This window comes from Rhinolophus ferrumequinum, chromosome 7 (genome assembly GCF_004115265.2).
Source record: "Rhinolophus ferrumequinum isolate MPI-CBG mRhiFer1 chromosome 7, mRhiFer1_v1.p, whole genome shotgun sequence".
NCBI lineage: Eukaryota > Metazoa > Chordata > Mammalia > Chiroptera > Rhinolophidae > Rhinolophus > Rhinolophus ferrumequinum.
Genome location: NC_046290.1, coordinates 22,388,441 through 22,409,926, shown reverse-complemented (window position 1 = coordinate 22,409,926; position 21,486 = coordinate 22,388,441). Strand labels below are relative to the sequence as shown.

General features: G+C 47.7%; 3 protein-coding genes across 8 annotated transcripts in view; 2 read left to right on the top strand and 1 right to left on the bottom strand.

The window, feature by feature from the left end:
- Positions 1-1,988, top strand: part of SLC45A2 (solute carrier family 45 member 2) — a 33,735-nt gene extending 31,747 nt beyond the window's left edge. For 4 of the 6 annotated variants that reach the window (XM_033110353.1, XM_033110352.1, XM_033110351.1 and 1 more), the window contains one exon: positions 275-1,988. In XM_033110353.1, coding sequence (XP_032966244.1) covers positions 275-499 — 225 coding nt within the window. In that variant the 3' untranslated portion in view covers positions 500-1,988. The remainder of the gene's footprint in view (positions 1-274) is intronic. The other 2 variants (XM_033110355.1, XM_033110354.1) reach the window with 1 other exon arrangement.
- A 1,869-nt stretch (positions 1,989-3,857) lies between these two features.
- RXFP3 (relaxin family peptide receptor 3) lies at positions 3,858-6,137 on the bottom strand. Its single transcript, XM_033110710.1, has one exon. It carries the CDS (start codon positions 6,089-6,091, stop codon positions 4,715-4,717), a length of 1,377 nt encoding a protein of 458 aa, XP_032966601.1. The 5' UTR covers positions 6,092-6,137; the 3' UTR covers positions 3,858-4,714.
- A 13,569-nt stretch (positions 6,138-19,706) lies between these two features.
- Positions 19,707-21,486, top strand: part of ADAMTS12 (ADAM metallopeptidase with thrombospondin type 1 motif 12) — a 271,688-nt gene continuing 269,908 nt past the window's right edge. Inside the window, exon 1 of the mRNA XM_033109831.1 lies at positions 19,707-19,950. Within this exon, the coding sequence (XP_032965722.1) occupies positions 19,818-19,950 (133 nt within the window). The 5' untranslated portion in view covers positions 19,707-19,817. The remainder of the gene's footprint in view (positions 19,951-21,486) is intronic.

Genomic DNA, 21,486 nt, shown 5'->3' with positions numbered 1-21,486 from the left:
ATCAGCAAAAGGATAATATTTAGTAACAAGTGAAAATTACATGAAATTCAAGTCCCAAAGTCCATAAAGTTGTATTGGAATGCCAACTCGGGTATGTAATGTAGCCGCTTGCTTGCACGCTAGAAGGCAGAGTTGGGTAGTTGCAACCCAGAGCCTGTGACCCACAAAGCCAGAAGTCTTTACTGTCTGGCTCTTTACAGAGAAAGGTGGCCCACTTCGGCCCTAAAGGACAGTTCCGTGTAGACCAAATGCTGTTCCTGTGTTTCCTTTGCAGAGGCAGCAGGCCCACGGAGGGGACCCGGACAGCAGCGGAAGAGGGCAGGGCCTGGACTGCGCCACCCTCACCTGCATGGTGCAGCTGGCTCAGATCCTGGTCGGAGGCGGCCTGGGCTTTCTGGTCAACATGGCGGGGAGCGTCGTCGTCGTGGTGATCACGGCCTCTGCGGTAGCACTGATTGGCTGTTGCTTTGTGGCCCTCTTTGTTAGATATGTGGGTTAGGTCAATAAAGAGATGTTGCCTCTAATCTCAGTCACAGAGGAGCACGTGGCAGGAAATCAATCTTGTCTTTCTCTCTGCAGTTTGGGGTCAGCTCATTGCATGCCCGGCTTGTAACTTCATTCGCAGTCATCTGCCCGCCCCTGACTTTCACCCAGCCCTCTGCACACCTGTCCCCGTGTTCCAGGCCTCAGTGTCCTGGGCACGACTGGGCTATGCCTCCATTCGCTGGTGGGTGACAGCACCTGCATGCGCCTTCCTCGCTGTGTCTCAGTGCAGGGGAGTGCAGAGACCGTGTGTTTTCCGCAGGGCATTTCAGGTCTTGATGAAACCTGAGAAGCTGACTAGTTCCACACATGACTCTTGGATTCTTTCTACGATTTCTTTTTTTTTTTTTTCCTTAACCAGGGGTCCATATATAGTCGGGGTGGGGGGAGATCATATTTTTCATCAAATCGACCAGTACTCAAAATATTGCTGATTTATTTTATGATATCAATTTACTCATACTTAATTCATATTTAACTTGCTCATAATTAATGCATGCTAATTTATGATACCCCTGACAAGTCTGCTTGAACATCTCATGCTGGAGGACGTACCATTTCAAAACAGCTCATTTCATTGACACAGTGAAAATATTTCTCTCTAGTCTGCACCTTTGTTCCGTCCTCTGGAGGCTGCATGGCTGAAGAGACAGGCCATGGGCTCCAGAGCTGAGCCTGGTTTTGAATCCTGGCTTTGCTGCAAACTACTGAATGTTCCCAACGCATACTTGCTCATCTAAGGGGAAATAATTCCTACCTAGGAGAGTTGTGACTGACCGTTAATAATCTATAACACTTACGGAGTGCTTACCATGCTTCTAAATGTTTTACCGGCGTTAGCACAGCAGTCTTGGGAGTGGATGCTGTTACTGATCTCCAGTTCATAGATGAGGAAACTGAGGCAGAGAAGCACTACATACCTCATCTGCAGCAACACAGCTCGTAAGTGGCGGAGCTGGGCTTTGAACTCAGGCACTCGGTTTCTGCTGTTTCCTGTAAAAACAGCACTTATCCTGGAGCCTGGCAATTGGTCTGCACTTGATTGTCACTGTTTTGTTTTTCATTCAACCAATATTTGTTGAGCCGACATACCACATCACGTAGTTATTTTATTTATTGTTTGTCACCTTTTTGTAAAGCCTGCCTGTCCTCTTCCCCCACGCCTAGGTCTGCCCCGTGCTTCATAAGCGTCTGTCTACACACGTGCCCGAGTGGTGCAGAATGACGATTGGCCCCCATGTTTTCACAGGTTAAAAAATGTACGTGGTTCCTCTTCCTGCCTCATCTTAGAGTCTGGTAGTGTAGTCATTGCCTCAAATGAATTTGTTACTTACCAACACTTTTGGTGCTGTTGGGAATTTGGAAAAAGGAAATGAGCTGCTTTTGAGAACAGAGACATGGGGATTTGCGCTGTTGCTTGTGTTTACCGCAGGTGGTAGAACGGATGGGTTCAGTAGCGTGGCCAGGGGCCCACTTTACCGGCTCCTTCCCTTTCCGGGTGGTGGTGCTGAGAAGAGGACGCTCTGGTGGGTCTTTGGAAGGTCTGTCACCCCACTGCTCGGTGTATAAGGGGTGCAGGCCCACTCCTAACATTTGCAGGACCCAGAGCAGGGACACTAATGACGGCCCTTGGTCCACAGCACCTTGTCCACGAGAGCTTGTGTGCACGCGGGCATCGGCACATCCATAGCTTCCCCAACCCGTCCACTCTCTACCACACCTGCAAGCAGCCACCCTCAGCCACCCCTCACACTTACCGGCACATAGAGACTCAGCAGTGTGGTCCACCCTCTGGAGGACGGACTAGGAAAGGACCCAGGAAGGTCGTGTAGATAGATGCAAGGCCATTTTGACGGGGAATTCTGAGGTCCCAGGCACTGGAGCATAATCTAGAACGGGGCTGGGATTCCTTGCCATGTGTGGAGGGCTGCAGTTGGGAGGGAGGTTAGAGCAGAGTCCTCTAAATAATCCAGCCCAGGGCAGGGGTCCTGGCTGCCCAGGTCTAAGGGCAGTCCTGACAAGTGCCAGCCTTAACCAGACAGCAATCTACTGTCACTGCTGTAGCCTCTCCCTCCTTCTCAGTTTCTCCAGTGGCTTCAAGCTACATCTCTGTTATCTCACTCGCAGTCTCCTGCTTGGGCCACCAGCTTGCTGCTGCAGTTCTCTTGATTGACTCCTTTTTGTTAAGAGCCCGCTCTCTGCTGCGGTTGGGCTGTCACATCTGTGACTGGAGCAGAGTGGGGTAAGGACGTCTGGAACTCCCCTGTGATCTGGCCACTTCTAGTATGTGTGTGTACGTGGGGGCTGAGGCAGGGACTCACCCTGAAATAAGCACTCCTTCCTGCCACTGCTGACACGGCCTCCTACAGAGCATACAGCTTACTTATCCTGCACCAGGCACGCCAAGCTCCTGCAGTTTATCCCATTTTTCTCTAGATCCCTGATTCTGTAAAGACTGAGCTGGGTTGTCTCCTCAAACCTCAATGTGCTTCTGTTTCACTTACCAACCTCCAAGCCTTGCTCTTCTTTTCACATGGGCCTTCTCGTTTTCTGCCCCCCAGTCAGATCCCCCTGCATTCTCCTGGTTTGTTCACTCCCAGATGAAGTGTCTCCTGCTTTTGGGAGGGTCACATACCAAAGGACTCCTCCCTCCCTCCTGCCCTCACATCCACCCATCCAAGAGAAGCAAGGTCATGACTGACGTAGAGAAGCCATCGGGGAGCACACGTGCGCCCGACCCCATAGCAAGGGACGAAAGACAAATGCTCAGAGGACTCCATGTGCGCAGCACTCAGCGTTACCAAGAAGCTGCACCAAGCCGCCTTCTTTGCTTTGCCTACGTGTCCTCGGCCTCTGTAAGGTTTAGGAATGAAGTCATTTCTTGAGTTCAATGTTTATTTCCTGATCATTTCTCCAACGATTGTTCTGGTGTTTGAAGATTTTGAGATGAATGATTGGGCGAGCTGGGCGGGTGACCTGTAGCCGAGGGCCATCTTACCTGGACCCCTCCCCTCCAAAGTCAAAAGTAGTCATCTCTGGCTAACCCAGGGCATGGTTTTATTACAAGTGAAGTTCTTTTCAAACGGAACATTGGATGAGCAACTGGGATGAGAAAGGTAAGCCAGGGAGCTGGAACATTCTCTTTCATACACACGCATTCAAATATTCATAGTCCCCACTCCCACCTTTGCACGTTGCCTCTGGGCATAGTTCACCATCTGCAGTGACCAGACCTGAGCCCGAGCTGTCTCAAGGCACCCACACTGGTCTCAGGAGCACAGGGGCGCCCAAGCTTCCAGCACGCCGTGCACTCCCTGCTCGGTTACCAAGTGAGCAGGGAGACCCCTTTTTCCTTTAGGGTCAGTAGCCTGAGGAAGTCTCTCTATTCAGCCCCTCTAATCACACTGCGTCTGCTCCCGCTCGCGCAGACACCACCCCCCAGGGAATCGCTCTTGCTCGCGGTAGACAAGTCTTTTGCCCCGATGACATTTAATCGTGGAGGTCGTGCAGAGGCAGCGTCGGTGCCCCGTGTGCCCACTGTCTTGTCCTGGATGAAAACGGCACAATGGCTCTATAGGAGGTGCCTCTCTCGTGCATTCTCCTGGGGGTGAGACTGTCACTACTTTCTCCCATCTCCCAGATTCTAGGCTGTCAGCGCAGCCTCGCAAGACAGACGTTCACGCCAGGGCAGTCTCCCTGGCCAGGGCGCAAACGAAAGGTTTTGTGGGCGGCTCCCCTGGCTGGCTGCACCTCCGGGACCCTTTCAAGGGCTCCTCAAAGTCGCAGGAAGAAATGCGCTCAATTGTCTGAGCTCCATATGTCTGAGCCCCTACTTCCTTGCGCCCAAATTTCTCATGCCTTCTCTTCTGGACACCCCCATACTGCCCAGAGCTGACACCATAAAGAGAGGAAAAGGTGTGTTGGAGGGAAGAGGAACGGAGGTGGCCTGGCCCTATGAGGCTGAACTCTGGCTCCTTTGCCAGCTTCCTCTCTCTCGGTTTCGAATCCTCCCCTCTCGAAGAAGGTCCCCCGGCCTTTTCACAGGCTGCCCCTGTACGCTTCTCCTCGTCTCCATCCCACCTACCTTTGGATTTAGTGGCCCCAGCATTCCCTAATCGGCTCTTCTCTTTCCGCGCTGGAGGGGGGCGGGGGGCACTTTGTGGTGACCGTCTCAGCAGGTGGAGCTGCTGGGCAGCGGGTCGTAGCGGCCCCCACTGTAGACCACCACTCCAGGCGGGTAGTAGATCAGGTCCGGCTCTGCGACGGGATGGAGAGGCGCCAGGGCCCGCAGCCCCTGATCCTCCGGCTCCGGCTTGGTGGTGGCGGTGAAGGGGCGCATGCTGGTGAGCGAAGGCGACGCGATGCGCCACAGCAAGCTCTTGAGCGCCTTGCGGAACTCGCGGCGCACGAGGCAGTAGAGGATGGGGTTGAGGCAGCTATTGGAGTGAGCCAGGCACACGCTCAGTGGGAACACGTACACCTGGCACAGGAAATACTCTTGGCTGAACGGGACCGCGTTGAACTTGATGAGGATGCTCCAGGTGGTGAGCGCCTGGTTGGGCAGCCAACACAGGAAGAAGGATAGGACCACAATGGTCACTGACTTGGTGACTTTGGACCGTCTCCGGGCGCTGGCTGCAGCCAGGCCTCCCCCGGTTGCCGAGGCCCCTCCTTGGGTCCCCGCCACGCGGCGGTCGGAGATGAAACGCACCAACAGCAGGTAGCACAGGCTGATGATGCCGAGCGGCAGCACGAAGCCTAGCAGCACCTTCTGTAAGTTGTAGAGGCCCAGCCAGAACTGCCTGTCGCCGCCCAGCAGCTTGTCGGGGAAGCGCACTAGGCACAGCTCCTCGCCCATCACCTTGACAGTGGTGGAGAAGACGGCGTTGGGCAGCGAGGCCAGCGCCGCCAAGGCCCAGATCAACACGCACAGCGCCTTGGCGGAGAAACAGCAGCTGTCCCCCAGTCTCTGGCCGCAGCAGTCGCTCCGGTTGTGACCTCGGGTCCAGTGGCTCTTAAGAGCGGAGGCCACCGAGTGGTAGCGCGCCACGCTCATTGAGGTGAGGAAGAAGACGCTGGCGTACATGTTCATGGACGTCACTACGGATACGATCTTACACATGGCCTTGCCGAAGGGCCATTTGAAGTCGAGAGCGTTCTCCACCGCCCAGAAGGGTAAGGTGAGCACGAACTGAAAGTCCGTCAGCGCCAAGTTGGTGACAAAGAGGTTGATGGAGGACTTGCGCCAGCCCTGCTTGCTCTTCATCAGATAGAGCACCAGCAGGTTGCCCGCCAGCCCCAAGGCGCAAACCACCCAGTACACCACGCTGATGAGGATGCGCACCCGGGCCTCGGTGTCCGCACCCTCTGCCCTGCCGCTGCCTGGGGCATGCCCTGGCGCCGCGCCGTCCGGCAGCTCCAGCCCCAGCTCCCACCACAAGTCCGGGAGCGGCAGCGAAGCGTTGTCGCTCCTGTTGGCCGCCTGCAGAAGGTCCGGGATCAGACTGAAGAGTTCTGCGAGCTCGTCCTCACCAGCCGCCTTATTCATGGTGACTCTGGTAGCGTCCACCTGTATGTATAGGTGCCTCTAGGTCATGTTCCAGCTCGCCGGGGGTTCTTCCCAGACGAGGGCGCAAGGCGTGGGTGGGAGCTTTCGAAGCAGCAGCTGAAGACAGCGCCTAGGAACTGGGTACCGTACGCATCCCGGGCGCGGGGAGGGCGGGCCTGGGCGCAGGAGTTGCGCTCGGAGTCTGCTCTGGAGGGGAGTTAGAGAGCAGAGGAACGCAGCTCCTGAGGCAAGCGGGCGGCGACCAAGGGTTTTCGGACCGAGGTGGGAGTCTCCGGGTCCCTACTGTGCTACGCAGACGTTCCTTCCTGCATTTCCTGCGGTCAGCTGGGCACTCCCACATAACCCACCCGTGCGCTCCGGACTGCTTGAGGGCCCGCTCCTTCTCTTTCAAATACCTTTGTTGGTTTCTTCTGCTGCAGCTTGGACGAGGTTTCTGTCCTTTAAGAGAAAAGGAGAGAGAAGAGAGTTCCGTCTACCGGGCTGTGACTCTCTAGAGGTTTGTCGATGTCGCCTCGTTGCCTTGTGTCTCTGTTTCTCCGCTGTTGTCAACTCCCAATGAGTTGCCAGCGGCACTCACCGGAGTTCTGTTCCCACCCGCTAAGCCCAGCCTGGGGCTCCCAAGGAGCATGCGTAACCCTTGAGAGCGAGAGGGGGCGCTTTCCGAGGTGCTGAACTTCGCCGCGCCCGGAGCGGGGAGGAGGGAAAGGTGGGCAGCAGGCAGAGCCCACTGGCCAACTCCCCTTTGCGTCCTTCCAGTTTCAGAAGGAACTGGTCGTAACCCTTTATTTTCCCATGTTGCTGGAGAAAGTCTGCTTTGTGGTCCCTTTTTTATATTCATAAACGTAACTATTGGATCTTTTTCTCCCTCATTCCCACTTTATCTTTGAAATTATCCCATTTGATTAAGTGTGGTTCTAAAAATGCATGATCTCCTGTCCATTTTTTGTTTTAAAAGCAATGATAGTGGCCTTTTTTCATGCCCAGACACTAAATCAGATGATGGGCTCTTATTGAATACACAAATGCAAGCTTCCCCTTCTTTAATTAGCTCACTACTTCAATTGGTGTCTGTGATTGTCAGGATTTTCAAAAGATTTTCACATAGTAGAACTCTGGGTTCAAGTGTTGCGCTCTGCTTTGGTATATTCTGAGAACTGGAGCTAAACCGAGCATATGATCGGTGAACTGACTTCACAGGCATTAGATTCCACCCGTGTCAGCCCAACACTCTTCAATAAACGGTTCACTCACATGCACCCTCACTCTCTTTACCTCGATGCAGTTGGAATAGAAGATTCCACAGGGCTGTTTTGAACCACCAGCACCCTATTTCCAATACTGTCATGATCAAATCTCTTTACCAGGTGTTAGAATTTACTTAGAAGTCATTCTAAGTTTCGTTGGGCAAAGGGAACTAGCGTAAACCATTTTAATTCTAAAAGTGAGATTTACTTAAATGCCAGATCAACTGCTCTAGTGTAATTTACACTTTTTTGGATCGACTTCAGAAATTTGAAATGCTTTCTTCACTGTGTGGAACTAAACTGAAACAAAAGTATCTTAAGCATAATTGTCTTTAGTCCTGCAGGGCTCGCGACTTTATTGACAGAGATAAGGAGGATATAACTTTAAAGCAGAGAGGATAGAAAAAAAGCTTAGTAAAAAAGAAACAATGTTACCCAAAACACGAAGGGAAACGAAAGCAATCTTTGATTCTAAAGCTAGAGAACACCGTTGCATAGAGAACACGTTTCTCTGTAGACTCTGGACTGCTCATCTTATCCGCTAGGGGGTGCCAGAGCTTTGGTAAAAACCAAACCAAACCAAACCACCTTTCAACAGCTGTTAACCTAATGAAAAGAAGCTGAGCTCTGCTCTTGGCTGCTTCTGTTGACACCCCTTATCCCTGCTTTAGTAGCCTCACCTTTAAGCTCTCTTCTCACTTCATTTTTTTTTTTTTTACTATTTCTTCCTCCATCAAATTTCTCTCTCTTTTTAAAAATTATTTCAAGTTCTGTTGAAAAACAAGGAAATCTAGGGCATACCCTGAAAGCCTTTTGCCTCAGTTGCCTTATCTGTACATGGAAGGAATTGTGGTTTTCAACTATTCTGAGAATAGGTGCTGAGCAGGTGACATCAGAGTGAGCTGGGGCGCTTGCAGCCCTCCTCTCGCTCCACATCAGCCCCAGAGATTCTGATTCTCGGTGGAGTTAGAAAGGGACCAGAGAATGCGGATTTTAAACATATTCTTCCAGGTGACACTAATTTTATCCCAAGTTTGGGAACATCTGAATTTTGATTCCTTTTCTAACTCTCTGTGTAAAAATATTTAAGTGCCGAAGAAGAATTAATGTCCAGTGATGATTTATCACATACTGGGATTGGAAGCAAGGGAAAAGAATGGGTCTTGCTGAGTTTCCCTAAAATCACACTTAAGCCCAATAGGTGATATTTTCTTCATTGTTGGACCAGGAGCATTTGCTCCTGAGGTATGCCGGGCCTTCAGTACTCGCCAGCACCGATCAGACTGAGCCCTCAGGAGATGCTGTTCCTAAGCATGGCTCCCAGAGAGCGCTGCAGAATGCAGACATCACAGATCTTTTACTCTACCATGATTATAAACTGAGTTCCTACTATGCACAAAGCAAAACGTTAGGTGTTCGGAGACATAAAAACAACAACAACAATGACAAAATATGAATAATAGAAACAATGATAACCATTCACATTACACGTTTATTTGGACATGGTATTATTTTCCCAGGGTTGCTGTAACAAATTACCACAAACTGGATAATTTAAAACAATAGAAATTTTAAGCTGTGAACTCAATATACTAGACAAAGACAAGGAAGTTAATTCTAAATTATTGGGAATATTAAACATAAGAGCAGAAATACGTGGAGGACCCCTGCTTTGTCAGGGATTAACCTTTTCGCTGTGGGATCATAGAGAGATGATGGAAAGAGTCTCAAGAGAGGAACAGAACAGCCCAGAGTGAGGCTACTCAGGGGGCTTGGGGTAGAGTTAACCAGTAGGTATGGAGATATATAAACATTTTTTAAAAATTCTCTACTGTTATACTTGCTCATACCAGTCAAATATGAATATGGGGTCTTCTCAATATGGTCCCACCTTCTATTGCACCACTGGTCAACTTCTTTCCACCAACCACAACACCCTAACACTGAATTGCACTGACACTACCCTACTAGTCATCCCCCCATATTTTGATAAGCAATCTCCCTCACCACTTTGTCCACTGTGTCCTCTTTACCTAAATGGACATTTGTTTTCTCTCCCTGTTGCCTGACGGCTGAACTACTACTTATTCTTCAAGGTTCAACCCACACATTATTTCCTTTTTGAAAGATTTTCTTATTCCTAATATTTTCTAGACAGAATTAGTCACTCTTTCTGTGCTCCCATAGGACTTTTTATGAACATTTATTATCATGCTTATTACTGTCTCAGACAGAAAATAATAAACAACTAGCCCTTCTCTAAACTGAATACCTCTGAGAACTAGATTCCATATTTAATCCATCTTTGTATCCTCAGTTTCTGACATCGTGCCTGGAAAATTATATGCAGCTTGAATCCATGCATGAGTCATTAGTTCCATTTCTTTACTGACCACTAACATGCATTCAACAATAAGAAAGCAAGTCCCAGTTGGATGTCCTGCGGTAATCCGTCTCAAATGCTTCTCCAGTCTTCCTCCCTATGTTCCACACAGCTTGGCAATTAAAGAGTTAATGGAAACTTGATTCATCAGAAGATATTAAAACAAAGTCTGGATTACTTTACAACATTCTGAGAGCAAAAAAAATTGTCCCATTGAATTATTTTTCTAAATCAAATTAAACCTGGCTTAAGGCTCCCTTAACTAAGTTGGAGAGAAATCAATCAAGACCAGTCAACGTTGGTGACTTTCTGCCCTTCACTGGGGCTGCACCCTAGGCCCCTGCCAGAGAGGGAGGGCCCTGACCCTTTCGTCGTGGTGCCACATTGCTGCTCCTGCTGCTTGTCCAGGGCTGACTGGCCTAACAAATTGGACCGTTCCACTGCCAGCTTCATTTTTCACGCTACATTCTGGAGTCTTCTGTTGAGTGTCCTAATGTTATGGTCCTGATGTCACAAGACACCCATACAGTCATCTTTGCTCTGGGAGGCTGCATTCAGGCAGGCCCTGAACCCCTTCTGAAATCTCCAACCTTCCTCCTATCCCAGTTCCTAAAGTTCACAATCTTCTGGGGTTGAGCACTTTATTAATTATTGAAACTCTGTTTCTTTCACTGTTGAGGAAAAAAACTCAACCTAATCACCTAAAATAGTGGTTCTCAAAATGTGGTCCCAGCCAGCTGCAGCATCACGTGGGAGCTGTTAGACATGCAAGTTCTCAGGCCCTGCCCAATACCTACTCAGTCAGACACTCTGGGGGCAGGCCTAGCAATCTGGCGGGGAGCAAGCCCTCCAGGTGATTTTGATGAGCTAAAGTTCGAGAATGACTATTCTAAAACAAAGAAGTAGCTTTCCTCCAATTTTTACTCTGAAATGCATTAAAGCAAAACCTGTTAGCTGTGCTTCCCCTTAACGGAAGGAAGCACGGATAACACAGACAGGACAGGAGGGAGGGAGTGCAGGTATGGGACTGACTCCTTTTCCCTTCTAAGGTTATGAATGCCTGTCTGAGAAAAAAATGAAACAGAGCAAAATTTCTGTGGCAGAATAACCTTCTTCAGTTGTCTTAGGATCTCTTGAGGTGCTTAAAAACATTCCAATCCCTGGATTCCTTCCCCTAGGAATTCTGATTGAATAGGTCTGGAGTGAGAGTCAAATGTTATTTCCCCAGGTTATTCTCACATGTGGCCAAGGCTAAAAACCATCCCTGTTTGTTTGTTTGTTTGTTTGTTTTTTAAGAATGGCACAGATTATATTGATTCCCTATTAACTTCTAGGCTTGCTTGTGACAATCAGGAACAAAATGGGAGCATCCATTCATAAGTTCTCCTAGTTGCTTCATATTCAGCTTGGAGCTGACATTTCCATTCTTTTCCTTGCTCACTTACTCATGATCAGAGGAGCCATTGTAGCATTCACACAGAGGTCAAACAATTACAAAGTCAATGAGGAATGTTTGAGTATCAGCCCCTAGACTCCTCCCACTTCCATCATGGCAACCTAACTTAGATTGGCTTTTCTTGTACAGCTTTTAGGTCTCTTTGTTAAAAATCAATAGTCACCATAGTGGGAGGTGGGTTAAGGGATGATCTTGGTCCCCTCCCTCCACCTTTCTACCAGGTTTCAAAGAAGCATATCCCATAAAAAATTCTGCCACACACATCCATTTGTGAGCATAAACAAAAGAATCATACACCCCGTTCTGTAGGCTCAGTGAATCTAGGTAGCATCTTGCACGAAGTGTTTTTGTATCTGGCATTTATTAAACTTCTTGGATATAACAGTTTATGGTCTTCATCAAATTTGAAAAATTTCTGGCCATTATTTCTTCCAATAGTCTTCGGTCCCCCCGAACCCTTTTGTGAACTTCAATTACGTGTACATTAGGCTGCTTGAAGGTGTTTCACAGCTCCCTGATACAGAGTTGTTGTTGTTTTTCTCAGTCTTTTTATATGTGTGTTTTGTTTTGGATAGTTTCTATGTTTCACTGGTATTTTCTTCTGCACTGCCTAATCAGCTAGTAATATCACGTCGCGTAGTTTTCATCTCACACATTATTGGTTTTTTTTTTTGATTCCTAGAAGTTTGATTTGGGTCTTTTTTTGCATCTCTCCTTAATATGTTCATGCTTCCTTCTACCTTCTTAAACCTAAAAATGTAATTATTATAACTTAAAAAATAGCCTTATCGACTAATTCTATCATCAGTGTCATTTCTGGGTCTGTTCCTATTGACTTAATTGCTTTTTCTCCTCATTTTGGACTGCATTTTCCTCTTCTTTGTATGCTTGACCTTTTTTTAAATTTTTAATTGGATGACACACATGGTGAATTTTACCTTGTTAGGTTTATGATATTTATTCTTTAAATAGTCTTGCATTTGGTTTGGGGTCATATTTAAGTTACTGTACACAGGTTTGGTCTTTTGGAGGCTTGCATTTAAGTTGTGTTAGGTGAGGCCAGGCCAACCTCTATTCCAGGTCTAATTTTGCCCCACTAACAAGGCAATATCCTTCTGACGCCCTGTGTACTACTACCAGGCTTTTCCCAGCAAACTATTTCTGGCCCTATATAATTACTGGAACTGTTCCACCTGAAGCCTTCCAATGTTTTCTCTTTTTCTCCTGCTGCAGAAAGTTTGTTCGCATGCCTGCGCTGAACAGTACTCAGTTAAAGACGTGAGGGGATCCCTTCCACATTTCTGAAACTCTCTCTACGCAGCTCTCTCCTGTCTGGGAACCTAGGTCTCCACTTTTTCATAGTCTGTCCTGCAAACTCCTAGCTACTTTGGCTTCCTTTAATTTCTTAATCGTCTCCTGAATTCAGAGAGACCACTGAGCTGTGTGGGGTCCCCCTCCCTGCACTACAGCCTGGAAACTCTCTCTACCGTAAGCTAAATAAGTATCGGGCTCACATCACTTGTTTGCTTTCTCTCAGGATTGTTGTCCTGTGCTGCTTGTTGTCTGATGTATGAAAACCATTATTTCACATATGTTACCCATTATTTTTCCAGTTGTTTAAGTTGAAAGGGCCGATTGCATTCCTGTTATTCCATCAAGGTTGAGAATGGAAATCTCTTTTGCTGGATATTTATATCCTGTTTGTATAAGGTTGGGGAGTGTCTCTACAATATCTTCATCAAGCCACATAGCTTCAATACTGTAGTTAAGAAACATCTGGTGTTTATCAGAGATAAAGATAGTTGAAGTATTTTTAGTTGCTGACTGGTAGTGTGAACTTTTGGTGAAATATTATCTAACCATTCTCAAGGTTGGGGGAGTTGGGTGGGGTGGGGTCCCAGTGAGTCAGCAGGATGGAGCCCTGGAGCTCACCAGACCAATCAGATTCAGATTTGGCCGTAAGCAGAGGGGGCGGGCTCAACACATTAAAGATGGCGGCTGCCTGCCTGGCTGCCTGCCTGGCTGCACAGGAGAAGGATCCCTCACAGGAAAAATGGGACTGTCCTCTAGCCCTGGTGTTGAAGCCACACACCTCAGTCTGCTCCCTGTATGCCTCTGACGCTCTCTGAGTCACCATCCCTCCCAAGGTGAGTGCCTTTAGGTGAGTGAGTCTGTGTACGGGCAGTTTAAGAGGACATCTGTGCTTCCCGTAGCTTTCCATCCCACTGGGATGGTTGGAACACTGTTTTTCACAGGTAGATGTTGTGGGGGCTCCTCTTCCCAGCATTAGTACTCCGGCCTGGGGTAACTGGAGTGGGGCTGGGGTCCTTCGCTCCTCCAGGGGGAACCTCCACAGCCAAGGTATCCTCCCTATTTTCAACTGCTACACGGAGGTTTGGGACCAGCCTGGTTAGCATCTCTGTCCTTGCTACCAATCTTGACATGGCTTCTTCTTTACATGCTTAGTTATAAAACTTCTGTTCAGCCAGATTTCGGATAGTTCTCCAGGCTGATAGTGTGGGGACAGAGTCCCAGAGAGCAGTTTCCAGGCTCTCGGCCTCACGTGGAGAGGTGCTGGCTCGCGTAGTAGACAGCCATCAGCTGTAACCAGTTAGCCAATTAGCCACAGATATAACTGCTATGACTGCCTTGGTGGGTTGGTTGGTTGGCAGGCAGAAAAGTGGATGGTGGATTGCACATTGTGTGGCTACTGCTTCCTGTGTCTTGCCCGGCCGCCAGCGAGACTAGGGTGCAGGAAGACACCTTGTTGGGGTACTGGCGGATATTTTCTCCCTGTGTCTCCAACCCAGCCGCCAGTGAGAATATAGTGGTATGACTCCCCTATCTATGGCTCCGTGGGTGTTCCTTTTTGGCCTCACCATGTCCTGCATTCTTATGTGGGGAGTGGGACCAGAGACCCCACGTGACACCCTGTCTGACAATAGTTTTATTATTTAGTTGTAATTTTAATGTGTTTATGGAAGGAAGCAGGCACAGCGTTTATCTATTCCACCATCTTGGATCTCCATTTCCATACTAATATTATTGACAATAAAATATTTTGAAGTAAATTATAAATATCGCATCCCCTCCCCCTGAATAAAACTGTGTATAGATCTGGGTCCCACTTACCAAAATGCTCACCAGCAGAGGGCCGCCATTGGTTCCTCTTTCTTCTCTATAGTCTATATTCCAAGGTTAGATTCTGGAGCCAAAATCATGTGCAAAGAGGGGGTACTCAACACTGCCATCATCCCCTGAGCACCGGCCAATACCCCCCATTCTACTGAGGTACATACAGCATTTCTGTGGTAATAAGTGTTCCTTAGGTCAATATGAGCAAATCTCTTTCTGCTGCAGCGACTGGTGATTTAAATAGTTATGTTTGCTTTAAGCAAATCCATAAAGGAGAATGTTTATCCTTGAGGTCAATGAGAGGAAGGAAAAGTCTAACAGTAAAACCAGAATCTATTTCCCAAGGTCTGGTGGGAGTTAGGAGAGGAAGTCAACTCTTTAGTAGAGGGACGTCTCCTTGGGCCTCAAAACAGATTATTCCCCCAGATCATTCCCCACTAATTCGCCCATCCACACCCATCCACTGGTCAAATATTCATTTTCCATTTTTTATCTTTGAGAGAAATGCACAAATGAATAAAGCATAGTCCCTGTACCTACAGTTTATAATCAAGTAGAAAATCAATCATAATGAATTATGAGGTTCATTAACTTGAATCTTACTTACTGTCTGACATGCATCTCAGTTGCCCACTTTCTATTCACCACTTGATAGCATCACTTCTTTCTACGAGTCCTTCACAGACCCCTCTCTGCCTTACACCATTCAATAAACTTATCCTGTGCACCTAATATTCTCACACCAGGTTTCAAAGACTTCATCAGTCTATCCATACACACATCACCCCTCTTACCTTCAAAAGATGAAGCACAACATCTTAATCTGATCACAGCCATCACTTTACTGCAGGAAGCAGTGACTGAATCAATACAACCCTTTGCTCCCCACGGCCTCTCAGGAGACTTGGTGCAGATTTAACAAGACAGCAAAACAAGTAACTATTAGTAATAGTGTGAGGTGGTGTTATCTGCAACATTCAGAGGGACTATGAAGCATCAAAAGAGGCCTCCTTGCCACGGAGGAAATCCTGGCGGGCACCCTTTGGATAGCAGGGCCGAGGCGGATAAAGGTGTTAGGAGAGGCATCTAGCCCTCAGTTGGCTGTCCCCTGGGCCTCAGGAAAGGGTCTTTGAGAGCACAGTCTGGCTTTCTGTGCTCTGAAGAATTAAAGTGCCGCACATATTCATCTCGTGGCTGTGGAGATAACCTAACCTCTGTCTGGCAGTGTGGGCCAGCTCTGTTGAGACTCTACAAAACCATAAAGAGAACTTTTATCTTAATCCAGTGTTAACTTCAAAGCCGATTTTTTTTATTATTTTGATGTGTACGTCTTAAAGTTACTTACTTTATCCTGAAGAGAAACACACACTGCCCATTGAAATGCAATTGTTGGAGCACTTAGGGACCTTGCTTCCTCGGCTGCAAGGAAAGATCTTTAACATGAATTAGTGGTATGCATACATCTGCCCGATTGTAGGCTAAATGTCCGTGACCATTTTTCTCTCCATCATTTTTCCAATGGTCAGCAGATAAGTCAGTGACAAGGTGAATGAATAGACTAATTGTGGTAGATCCATACAATGGAATACTATGCAGAAATAATAAAATGGAGCAAAGTGTCAACAAACAAAACATCGATGAATCTCAAATAATTATGCTGACTGAAAGAAGGCAGATAAAAGTGAGTACACACTACATGACTCAATTTATATAAAATTCTAGAAATGCTAACCAATCTCCAGCAACAGAAAGGAGAGCAGCCACTGTGGTTGGGGGTGATGCAAGTAAGAAAGGATTACAAAGGGGTGAGAGGAAACTTCTGGTTACACACACACACACATACACACACACACACACACGTCAAAACTTATGATGGTTTCACAGGTGTATATAGTATGTCGACACTTATAAAATTGTAACTTTAAACATGTGCAGTTTATTGTATGTCAATTATACCTCAATAAAGCCGGGGAAAAAAAGAGTGCACACTATTGTGGTATAGTCCTTATTGCTACCTGAACTGAACTCCTTTACTCCAAAGTTTCTTGGGGACACAGCTGATGTTCGGCTCTCAATGATCCCAGGAGGATACCCCAAAACAGTGACAGATATAGGGGAGTGGCCCTCTGGGACCAGAGTAGGATCCCTGACTCTCAGCTGCTCTCCTCTTTTAAGGAGGAGAACCCGAGCCCCGGCTACTCACAGGCTGTGGTTGAGCTCAGAGGGTTAAGAGAATATAAAGAGTGGGGTAAACTAAGGTTGTGGACATTCCTTGGTCCTCCCATCCCTTCCTGACACCGTTTTCCATGAGAGAATTTCTAATCTGGTCAGATTTCAAGGGCATGAATTGAGCTGCATTGACTAGTGAGTGGACTAGGAGTTATTGTTACTCAATGTTTGGTCTCTCTTCCATTTTTTACTTCTGTGCAATCAAGTATGTAGAGCCAGGACTCTTTTCCTGTCCTTATCTCCAGTTTAAGCTAGTGAATCACTCCTTAAAAAATAACCCCCCTTTGTAAAACAAGAACCCACCCTCTCAATCACTCCCTTAGCCTGCTTACTGTTCTCTGTTGTTCTTATCATTATCTTATGTATTACATATTTACTTGCTTATATCTCTCTATCCCTCTGCTTCTCACAACCCAAACTAGAGCATACGCAAGCCTGAGGAAAGAGTCTCTCACTATTTTATTCATTGCTATATTCCCAATGCCTGGACATAGTAGGCAGTCAATAAGTATTGTTGAATGAATAAATTAAGTATTTTCTTTTTGCTAAGGGAGAAGCTCTCAAAGGTTCCCTGATTCACACCATCCCTAATTTCTTCCTCGGCTTGGGAACAATAGATACACTCTTCTTTAATTCAGACTTAATCTTTAAGGCAGAATGAAATAAAGGGGCTGGTGCCCATGTGGTTCAGGACCAACATAGGACCAGTCTGACAATGGTAAAATCCACAGCTGTCAGCCTGGGTGCTCAGAGACCCACTTAATTGATCACTAACTTCTCATTGTTAGGTTTCTCTAGTTTCCAATTCTATACTGTCTCCACTACGTGTCAATTATTTTAAAGAATGAGACCAAATTGTTACATTTGATGGGGTTTTTTTTGTTTGTTTGTTTAGAAATAATCTAATTTACAGAAAGGTTGGAAGTGAAGTTAAAAAAAAAAAGTTTGTGTTCTGAATCATTTGAGAGTAAGTTGTCAAGTGGACGCCCCCTGCCCTCCAAAGACTCTAATGGGAATCTCTAACAAAGAAGGATGTTCTTCTACATACCCACAAGCATCAGTATCAAGGAATTAACACTCATATCGTACAACCACGCTCTCCCCTTTCAAGCTTCACTAATTGTTCCAACAACGTCCTTTGTAACAAAAGGATCGGATTCAGAATTGTGTGTTGCATTTAGTTGTCCTATCTCTTTGGTCTCCTTCAAGCTTGAACGGTTTTGCAGTTTTCCTTTGACTTTCACAGCCTTTAGAAGAGAAAAAGCCAGTTATTTTGCAGACTAGCCCTCAATTTCGGTGTGTCTGATTTCCTTATTATTAGAATCAGGCTGTGTATGTTTGGCAGATATTTCACAGACGTGACGTTGTCAGTAAGCCTCCTGGGTAGTACACAGTCTTGATTTTTTACGTTACTGATTTTTCTTGCCTTTTCTAGCAGTTCTATGACTGGCCCAAGATGACATAATATAACATGTTATGCTACATGGCAAGGGGCATACATGTTGCAGATGGAATTAAGGTTGCTCATGAGCTGATTTTTAGATGAGGAGATTACCCTGGATGATCCTGGTGGGCCCCGTGTAGTCACAAGGGTCCTTATAAGTGGAATGGGAGGAAAAAGAAATAGTGGTGTGGTGGTATGCCATGAAAGACTCAACTGGCCATTGCTGGCTTTGAAAATGGGGGAAGAGGGCCATGAGCCAAGGAATATGGGAAGCCTCTAAAAGCTGGAAAAAGCAAGAAAATGGATTTCCCCCCAGAGTCTCCAGAAAGGAGTGCAGCTGTGCTAACACCTCCTTGGTTTTAGCCCAGTGAGCCCTGTAAGATTATAAATTTGTGTTGTTTAAAGTTGCCAAGTATATCGGAATTTGTAACGGCAATAAAGGAAACTAATATATATCCCTTGGAATGTCGTGGTGTGTATGTATGTATCCAGGCTGAAGTTCTGCAGACTCTCCACCCAGGCCTATGAGGACCAGCTTGCACTTGAGTCACTGCTTTGATGTAGCCGCCCCAGCTCTGGGCAAGGTTGGATGGGCTGGTATCTGGAACCTCTTGCTGAACACATGGTTGGCTGGAAGCCATGGAGAACCAATACAGGGTCAAATTCTTCCTGGAAGGAGTAAGGAGGCCCGTTTCAGTCCAGAGGTGCAAAATCTTGGCTGGATTATCTCAGTAAATTCTCAGGAAGCCTGGCAAGCTCCCTGGTTTGTGGCATTCCCTCAGTGATGTAAAGCTTGGGCCTCTGAATGGACACCCACTCGCTGGGGTGGGGGGGGGGCAGTCAGTTCCGATGAACTGGAGAAAGACCTCCTCACCTTCTTGGACTGACTGACTTCCTGCACTCTCCTGGTTTCCTTTTGGGTGAGCGGAGGTGGGCTAGAAAGGGTGGGGTTGCAAAAGCAGGACAGCACCAGAGAGAGCTGCAGACTCAGAGTGGTTTGTAATCATTTGGTCCCAGCACCTTTGGTACAGAGGAAGGGACTTGTCCAGGGTCAATCCAGCAGATTGGCTCGGACGGACCGTTTCCCTCTGTATGACTTGGCAAATAGAAAAAAACTGTCTATTACTTTTTCAAATGGGAGTCCTAGCTTGCCCTGGAAGAGATTCCAGAGAAGTCTGACTAGCTGAGGAGTCTCCGTAGAGAGAGAGCAATGTTAGGAAAAGTTCGGGAACTGGGAGGAGGAAGGCAGGAAAGGGGGCAGCGCTGAGCTGGGGAGGGTGGGGGAGTGGGTTCCCCCTGCCCCGTTTCTGTGCGCCACATTTTCCGCTGTTTAGGCCTGGTGGGGGGCTGGCCAGGGGGCCTCTCACTGGGAGTCCCGCCCAGGGTGGCTCTCGCGGGGCTCCCCTATTTGGCCGGCTCGCCCGGGCTCTGGGCGGGGCCGGAGGAGCGCGGGGGTGGGAGTCCCCGAGGAAGATGCGTGGAGCTAGCTGGCTGCGAGGCCCGGCACAGAAGGCAGAGGGGTGGGGACCTGGGGTGGGCTGCGCCCTCACTCTCCAACCCATTCCACACCCCGCGCAAAGCAGACGCTGTCAGCTAAAATCACTCCCCTTTCAGGAGGAGGGAGGGGAAATCAAGGTAACTAGCCCCTTGCTGCTTAAAAAAGGGAAAGGAGATCTGGGCAGCTTTGCAGCCGCTCCAGTCCCACTCCTGGACCATGCACCCCTGCGTCTCCCTGCTCGGCCACAGGCAAGGACTCAATTTCTTGAGCTGAGAGCTAAAACGTGGTGACTTTTCTTCTCCCCGACAACTGAATCATGCCATGTGCCCAGAGGAGCTGGCTTGCAACCTTCTCGGTGGTGGCTCAGCTTCTGAACTTGGGGGGCCTATGCCTTGGGACATACCCTCAGCCAGACCAGGTGCGCTTCCGCTTCCGGGACAGCAGGCAAGGTTGGTGACTTCGCTTCATTTCCTTTGGAAATCTTAGTGGTAAAATGTGTGGAAAGTTGGTGGCTCCCTTTTCCCTTCCCCCACTCAGCTGAACTCTGCAGAGCCTTTGGGCTGAGTTGTAAGGAAATCGGAGCTGGGAGCTTAGTGACAGAGGGTTTCTCAGAATTCAGTGTTTCAGTGGTGATTCCTTAATTCTTACTGAAAGGTGAGTATGGTGATCTCTTTTACACTGAAGCTGCTGCAGTCAAGACTCCAGAGGTAGCTGGTAACCACCCCCACCTTTCTCTTTTGTCTCCTCTGAAGGCTGCACTGTTTCAGTCCCCCTGTTTTTCAGATTCTGAATATGGAAAATGATTTTTTGCAAAATGTTCCAACTGGCTCCTGGCAGGCATTGCAGTGTTTCTAGTTACTTTTAAACTTTTCTGGTCAAGGAAGAGGAAATGTGATTCTGCCCTCCTGCTGAGTGATCTTGGCTGTGTTTTGGTTTCCTGGAAAGATTTAGGGCTGTGTTTTAAAATTACAGTCCTTTTGGGGAAAATTTACTACCTTAGGGGCTCACCTTTCCCTGTTCTGCCTTCCTGATTACAGCCAGCTGCGACGCTTTCTGAGTTATGGGAAACTCATAATGCCATAGAAAGCACTGGAGGAATTGTGATAGACAATTTGTTATTATTATTTATTATTTTTAAGCTTACATCCCGGCAGGGTGGTGGTGTTGCCTCTGGTATTTTATTGCACTTGGAAAGGTCAGAGACGCTTCCCTGTTTTGGGGGAGTTCATTGTACCTCTGGGAGAAAACAGTCCTGGCAGTGGTGATGGCCTGCATGGCTTGGAGAATGTTCCATATGCCAAGACTGCTAAGGCTCTCTGTGTGTGTCAGTCCGCTGACCACCCACTACAGCCCTGCTGTGCAGGGATCTTTGTTACCATTCCTGTTTGACAGATGAGGCCGCTGAAGTATGGAGAGTTTATGGTCCAAGCTAGTGGTGGAGTGAGGTTTTGAACCCAGGTAGGCTGACTCCAGAGGCTGGCCTCTTAAAGTCAAGCAGCATTACTCTATAGCAATAATAGAGTAATGGGGGGACAACGCACACCCCCACACATGCACACACACAGACTCCTGCATTAGCATCCCTTAAGTCCTGTGTCTGCTGACTGTGCTCAAGTCTTGGGTAGCTGCCATAGCTTTCTGACCCCTTTTTACTCCCCAAGACCACTTAGGTGGCAAACGTCACCAGCCTGTCCTTGTTTAGGATTTCCACCCAGGGATTTCTGCTTGTGTTGCAAAGTTTAAAACCGCTAGAGAGCTCATCTGCTGAGACTTCAAGAACCATCAGAAGCAAGTCCCTTTGCTTTCCTTGGAAAGTGGAGCCCACAAACACTGGGATTCGATGTCAATCAGCCAGCACTTGCTTGTGTAAACGGTCCAGATACAGTCTTCCATCCCCAAGTTTAAAATAGCAGCGTTTGTTGTTCTTTGAAAAACAGCCCCTTTGTGAAAAGTCTCTCTTCTGCGGCAGCACAAACAAAGCCTGT

Excerpts from the sequence above, each read along its gene's own strand:
- RXFP3 (XM_033110710.1), bottom strand. The coding sequence starts at position 6,091 with ATGAATAAGGCGGCTGGTGAGGACGAGCTCGCAGAACTCTTCAGTCTG.